The sequence below is a fragment of the Squalius cephalus genome (genome assembly GCF_949319135.1).
Source record: "Squalius cephalus genome assembly, chromosome: 3".
NCBI classification, from domain to species: Eukaryota; Metazoa; Chordata; class Actinopteri; order Cypriniformes; family Leuciscidae; genus Squalius; species Squalius cephalus.
In genome coordinates this window covers 43,878,928-43,886,795 of record NC_137124.1, presented here as the reverse complement: position 1 = coordinate 43,886,795, position 7,868 = coordinate 43,878,928, and the positions used below count along the sequence as shown (strand labels likewise).

Here is a 7,868-nt window from a genome sequence, read left to right as displayed (position 1 = left end):
GTGATTTTGTGTATGTACATCTGTGTAAGTTTTTAATTTATGTACTGTATGTACACCCGTGTTTTGAATTTAATGTGTATGTTTTAAATGTATTATGTGTATGTGCACAATTGCTTATGTTTTGAATTTAATGAGTATATTTCAATATTTGTACTTTTACACATGTGTGTGCTATTTATTCTATTTATTATTATGCACATAATTGTGTATATTTTACTAGGCTCACTAAGTACATGTTTCATTTAATACTTAAAACGTAAAAATATGTTAAAACATATTTATTGTGTTTATACTGCAAAACAAAGTGTATTTTAATGCATTGGGTTAAAATAACCCACAGTTGGGAAGGTGCTATACCACCCCATAGTTGGGTTACTTGTTGGATTATTTTTGACCCAACATTATTAAGTGAGTGGGGTGAACTTCTTCCACCCATTGAAGTTCCATTAAAATTCCAATCATTTCTACTGTATACTGAAACATGATCTGTAATTCTCTTTTCAACACATTATTTAAAATAGGGAATGTAAACCGCTGCTGCTATGTCCAGGAACCTGGATGTGCTCTTTGATACCAATCTTTCATTTGAAAGCCACGTTTCTAGCATCTGTAAAACCGCATTCTTCCATCTTAAAAATATTTTAAGACGGAAGAATGAAAGAAAATTACGACATTTGCTTTCAATGAAAAATGCGGAACAGTTAGTTTGTGTGTTCATGACCTCAATTATTGTAATGCTCTACTGGGTGGTAGCTGGTGGACATTTAATATTCAACAATATTATTGATCTGACTTACTTAAGGTGGACGAGGATACAATTTTCTTCTAGAAACAAACTTTGTTGTAGGCTATTATTTTCATGTTATCACTGTGAAGCTGCTTTGATACACAAATTGTATTGTATTGTAAAAAGCGCTATATAAATAAAGGTGACTTGACTTGACTCCAGACTAGTCTGGATTCTTTGATCCATCTGTGAATATTTGAATACTATTATAATATTCCTGACTTAGGTGCTGCTTTAAGTCAAGTCAAGTCATCTTCATTTATATAGCGCTTTTAACAATGTAGATTGTCTCAAAGCAGCTTTACAGAGATAAATGTATAATTTAACGTAAGATTGTTTTGGCTTTATAGCGGTTCTTTAATAAAGTTATTTTCCAGCTAAAGTTGGTTTTGATTGATTCGCTTCCGTCGCAACGATCATTTGTTATTAAATTAGGGCCGCCAAGACGACACCATTCTCTCTACACAGACTTTAAACGCGATCCTGTGAGAAACGCTGATGGCGTTCAGATGCGCATTAAGAACGGGTTCAATAGTTATGTGCGTTTGAATATATGTGTGCAGGTTTGGAATTCCCTACAAACCAAGCCTAAACAAATTACTGGTGTTTCCTTATAGTTTTGATTCAGAATTTTATTTTATTTTATCAATTCGGGGTAGATACGCAAATTGAGTTTTCCCGACGACGCTTTATCTGTAGAGTGGGAAAGGGATCCTCCATAGGGAGAGACTAGTTGGCACTTCAGCACTGCGTTGACATCGGGTCCAGGGCAGGCGAAGGTCCTTCGTCAGATCTGGAAACGGCCTGGATCCGGCAGGCTGCGGGAAAACCTTGGGATAAACAAAGACACTAAAATTAGCGTATATGCCATTCTTCTCATGATGTAACAAGTACATCAGGATTTATGGGAAGTGTTCCCGGTTCCATCTGACCTAATCTATGCAGCCTAATATTGAATTATAGAAGTCTATAATGTATTATGTGTATGCTATGTCAAAGAGATGTGTCTTTAATCTAGATTTGAACTGACAGAGTGTGTCTGCTTCCCGGACAATGTTAGGGAAGTGTACTTTACAACTATTTCCTTTGATATGATTATTTCCTTTGTTTGCATCTTAACGTAGATCTACATCTGGTTTAGGTAAGCCCAGGAGGTATTGATGGTATTACCAATGTGGGACTAATATTCATATTATTTATTTCTATGTTCTGGGCTTCTTTTTCTACATTCCAGCCAAAACTATTTATTTCTTCTTTTCCATGTTCCCAGAATCCCAGCATTTTTCTAGGAACTTTCTTTATGTGTCTCCCTTTAGTGTGCTCCAGTAGCCAATGTCATTTTTTAATTATAATCTCCTAACATCCAGATGTATTTCTGCCATTTCTACCTTTATTGCTGGAATAGGAGATGTTCTGAATGCCCCACAACTTGTTTTTAAAGCTTGCGACTGAATTTTCCTGAACGTGGATGCTGGTATGATTTCTCATTGTGGTGGTGATATTATGATGATAATTAAGTGTCATTAATTAATTTGATCAAAAGTAATTCTATTTTGTAAGATCATTTTCATCTAAGTAATTCAAAACTCGTGAGGCAGACGACGACATAATGTGATCAAATAGGCCTACAATAAACACAGTTCACAGTGCCACCCAGTGCATTTAATTATAACTGCGAGTTTTAGTGCTTGGGATTTATCTATAGACTGTAAATGGATTTCAGTGCATTAACGGCCAGCAGCAATGCAGTAAAATAGTTTTTAGATCGAATACTCGACTATTCGTGCACAGCCCTAGTGGGGACAATATCGACCCTGGCAAAAAGTGGTGGGGACAACATGTCCCACCCGCAAATTGCGCCTGTACAACATAGACTTAACCCTTTCACGCATAGTGGTCACTACAGTGGACAGCTATTAAAAAAGCATTTTCTTGAATTTGCACGGGTTTTTATGGCAAAGTTGCACATCAGCCTCTTCATTGGACCCTGATGCATCATCACCTGATGCTATAAATTGCAACCAAGTGGCAAGTCGTTGTGTTTCGATTTTTTCCCCCTCCAAACCAAGATGGTCAAGGGTCAGTCAGACATGCCAAGTTGCTCCGGAATATCCACCCATTCCTTCTGAGACTCTTGTAGGTAAAAAAAATATTGCAGCATCAAGCAATATCTAATTAGTCATATCACAGTAAAATTGTCCAAGTTTTGATTTTAGATTGAGAGAAAACTCTGATTAATCACATGTCCACTGTAGTGGACGTCATGCATCAATGGCTATATTTCAGCTACAATTCATAATTATAATGTGAATATTGTTTTTGAAACTTAAAACTTAAAAACTTAGTCTGCAGTGACTTTTTTTACTGTAAATAAATGTATTTGTATTATTAGAATGTAATTTTCATTGACATCGAAAAAAGTCATGTGATTACATAATATAATGTATGACACTTGTAATGCATTACTTTACTTGTTAGATCAAAAAGTAATCTGATTACGTAATGCATGTTACTTGTAATGCGTTTCTTTACTCATAACATCAAAAAGTAATCTGATTACGTAATGCACGTTATTGTAATGCGTTTTTTACTCATAACATCAAAAAGTAATCTGATTACGTAATGCATGTTACTTGTAATGCATTTCCTTATCATAACATCAAAAAGTAATCTGATTATGTAATGCGCATTATTGTAATGTGTTTATTTACTCATAACATCAAAAAGTAATCTTATTACGTAATGCATGTTACTTGTAATGCGTTTCTTTACTCGTTACATCAAAAAGTAATCTGATTAGGTAATGCACATTACTTGTAGTTAATTACTTGTTAGATCAAAAAGTAATCTGAATAGGTAATGCATGTTACAATACATTACTCATAACATTAAAAAAAATCTGATTACGTAATGCATGTTACTTGTAACACATTACTTTACTTGTAACATCAAAAAAGTAATCTGAATGCGTTATGCATGTTACTTGTAATGCGTTACCCCCAACACTGATCATTTCAGATGTGATTGAAAAAACGTATCGCTAGGTTTTCTCAGAGGAGGGCTATGATAGAAATGTGCATGTCCATCTTGAACATAATCAGAATTATCAGCTAATAAGGGTAAATCTCCATACTCTGGTGCACTGGAGGGAGCATCTGAGTGGTTTCCACATTGTACCTTGACAGGCTGTAGAAAATTCTGATGTAATCACGTCCTCATGTTCTGATATCAAAGATACGCGAAGTGCAACTTGTATGAAGTTGTATGAAGCCTTTGCAATATTTCGCATTTATATTTTTTGTATATATTTTATAGTTTTCACATGATTTGATATAATTGTATTGATTAGTTTGTTCAATTCACATACTTTATCTGTTTGATTATTGTCTTATATTTAATACAGTATATATTCAGTTTAAACCATAACCGCATGCTAATAATAATCTGAAGATCTCTTTGAAAAATTTGTAAAAAAATAAAATAAAAATCAATTCTTGTTTTTCATGCCCTAAGAGCAATAAAAACACATAGGGAAAAAATCCTGACTGAGGTTATCATAATTCATGCATGAAAGGGTTAAAGATGTACAACTCCAAACTAGCCAGGCACTTTTTCTTCAGTCCACTTATGAGAGTTATGGCAAGTTGCCCGGTCCAATATGGCGGCGACGTTGACGCACGTCGACGTTGATCCTGTGGAGAATAGAGAGCCTAAGTCCCACCCCTTCCGGTCGACCACCATGGGACCTTATTTCGGAAAAATATTGTATGGTAGTCAATGGCGAGAGACAACAAATATTTTGATCTCGTTTGAATTGTGCCCTGATTTACACATATGATGTTTGTCAATTTAAAAGATACATTTTAAAGTCAAGAAAGTCGCAGCTTGATGTAAAACTGCTGAGGTATAAGACTGTGAAAATACGTAATTACAAAGACTACAAACCCAGAAGGCGCACATGCGACGTCACACCTTTTCTCTCAATGAATGAAGCTAACTTTACTGAAGCTAACGTCTGTCATGTTTTCTATAGTCTTACATTATAATCGTAACGTTACGCCGTCATGCCTGAGTGTTTTGAGCCAGAATACACACATACGAGCAACGGATCTTGTGACGTACATAGTGCGAGACGAGAGATGTAGTTCATTGAGCGATTTTCACATAAAACTAAACGTTACTCTTCTGTTTTATGACAAACTGCGACTTTCTTGACTTTCATAATTACCTTTTAAATTGACAAACATCATATGTGTAGTTCAGGGCACAGTTCAGACGGAATAAAAAGATAAGTTATCTCTCGCCATTGACTTCCATACATATTTTTTCCGAAATAAGGTCCCATGAGCCGGAAGCGGAGGGGCGGGACTTAGGCTCTCTATGCGGCGTCACGACACAGACACACCTTCGATCGGATGAGGACCTATTTTTTACAGTCTGTGAGGACCCGATACCTCCATAAACAGTAAAAGAAAGGATACCTCATGACACGGCCCATAGAGACTGTCGCTAATGAGATAAAGTGATAGAAAAAGATACTTGATTTTTGATGCAAGATGCAACATTTGTTATTTCATTGTTTTAAGGACCCAGGTGTTATTTATGACTCTGTACTGTAGTTCTATTGTTGACTCAAATAATTAATAAATAGGCTAGATAAAGGGCTAGGCACTTATAGGATTTTATATAGGCTATATTATTATTATTATTATTATTATTATTATTATTATTATTATTATTATTATTATTATTATTTATTGTACTGCTCTTATTAGTAATTTATTACTCTTGCTGTGGTTTATTATATTTTTTAATTTTTAATTTAATATTTCTAATTGTAAGATTCTTATATATGGCATTAATAATACTTATAATTAAAAAGAATGTCGCTAAAGAGGTATCTATTTATACTATAACACACCCTTTGACGTAATGATTACGTCAGTTCTTCCGGGTTCCTTGGCTCCGTTTTGTTGTCAGGCGAAGGAAGAGATACTGTTTTCTTCTTTTTTATTTAGCCTGTTTGTTTAAAATAGTGTCGGGATGAATCGTATCTTCGGACGAGGGAAACCTAAAGGACCACCACCGAACCTCACGGACTGTATATCAGGTGTATGTGTTTGTTCTGTTTAACTTTTGAGACTAAGAAACAAAAGAACTTTGTCCTGAACGCTGAAATGGTTTAATTTTTGCTTAATTCTTTCTCTGAATTGTATTTCTTCATATTATTAGCCTGGACATTTAAATATCTTATTTATTTTGAGTGATTGAAATATGTTTTGCTGTGTCATGTTGTAAAACAGACGCTGTCCATTATAGGTAGGCTAAACATCACATGATACATTTCTGTTGTTGTTTTTATAGTTGTTGACATCGGTGGTGTGTTTGAATACACAATATTTGTTCTGAAAGTTGTGTTGGCAAAAGGCTTGTGTTGAGGTTGTGTGTGTGAACCAGTCCTACTGGTTTCTGACCTATCACTGGATGCCATTTTTTCTGCATTTAACATTATGGCTGGTATCTTCTCATTTTCTGAGTTAATTATGAATACATGTATGTTATACTATATGATGTCTTTCTTTGGCTTGCTAAATTCTAGGTCGACTCACGAGCAGAGTCCGTTGACAAGAAGATAGCCAGACTTGATGCTGAACTGATGAAATACAAAGATCAGATGAAGAAAATGAGGGATGGCCCATCAAAGGTAAAATTCGGCTTAGACTTTACCCGAGTGGAATTATAGATTTCTGTATAGATAGTAAAGGAATTCTTCACTCAATTTTATTCTGTTTCATTTACTTGCACTTAAAAATAACAAAAAGAGAATCACCATTTAATCTCCATAACTTGTATGCTATACTGTAGATCAAGTCTTTTGAAGCCATATGATTTTGTTGCTATATATATATATATACACTGCTCAAAAAAATTAAAGGAACACTTTGAAAACACATCAGATCTCAATGGGGAAAAATATCATGCTGGATATCTATACTAATATGGACTGGGTAATGTGTTATGAACGAAAGGATGCCACATCGTTTGATGGAAATGAAAATTATCAACCTACAGAGGATTGAATTCAAAGACACCCTGGAAATCTAAGTGAAAAAATGATGCAGCAGGCTTGTCAATTTTGCTGAAATTTCATTGCAGCAACTCAAAATGGTACTCAGTAGTTTGTATGGCCCCCACGTGCTTGTATGCATGCCTGACAACGTCGGGGCATGCTCCTAATGAGACGACGGATGGTGTCCTGGGGTATTTCCTCCCAGATCTGGACCAGTGCATCACTGAGCTCCTGGACAGTCTGAGGTGCAACCAGGTGATGTCAGATGGACCGAAACACAATGTCCCAGAGGTGTTCTATTGGATGTAGGTCAGGTGAGCGTGGTGGCCCTTCAATGGTATCATTCCTTCATCCTCCAGGAACTGCCTGCATGCTCTCGCCACATGAGGCCGGGCATTGTTGTGCACCAGGAGGAACCCAGGACCCACTGCACCAGCATAGGGTCTGACAATGGATCCAAGGATTTCATCCCGATACCTAATGGCAGTCAGGGTGCCATTGTCTAGCCTGCAGAGGTCTGTGCGTCCCTCCATGGATATGCCTCCCCAGACCATCACTGACCCACCACCAAACCGGTCATGCTGAACGATGTTACAGGCAGCATAACATTCTCCACGGCTTCTCCAGACCCTTTCCTGTCTGTCACGTGCTCAGGGTGAACCTGCTCTCATTTGTGAAAACCACAGGGCACCAGTGGTTGCCAATTCTGGTGTTCAATGGGAAATGCCAATCGAGCTCCCTGGTGCTGGGCAGTGAGCACAGGGCCCACTAGAGGACGTCGGGCCCTCAGGCCACCCTCATGAAGTCTGTTTCTGATTGTTTGGTCAGAGACATTCACACCAGTGGCCTGCTGGAGGTCATTTTGTAGGGCTCTGGCAGTGCTCATCATGTTCCTCCTCGCACAAAGGAGCAGATACCGGTCCTGCTGATGGGTTAAGGACCTTCTAGGGCCCTGTCCAGCTCTCCTAGAGTAGCTGTCTGTCTTCCTGGAATCTCCTCCATGCTCTTGAG

At 37.1% G+C, this 7,868-nt stretch overlaps 1 protein-coding gene across 1 annotated transcript in view; it reads left to right on the top strand.

Moving 5' to 3' along the window:
* Positions 1–5,713: 5,713 nt before the first annotated feature.
* chmp5b (charged multivesicular body protein 5b) overlaps positions 5,714–7,868 on the top strand; it is a 14,354-nt gene continuing 12,199 nt past the window's right edge. Inside the window, exons 1-2 of the mRNA XM_079867480.1 lie at positions 5,714–5,899; positions 6,387–6,491. Of these exons, the coding sequence (XP_079723606.1) occupies positions 5,831–5,899; positions 6,387–6,491 (174 nt within the window). The 5' untranslated portion in view covers positions 5,714–5,830. The remainder of the gene's footprint in view (positions 5,900–6,386; positions 6,492–7,868) is intronic.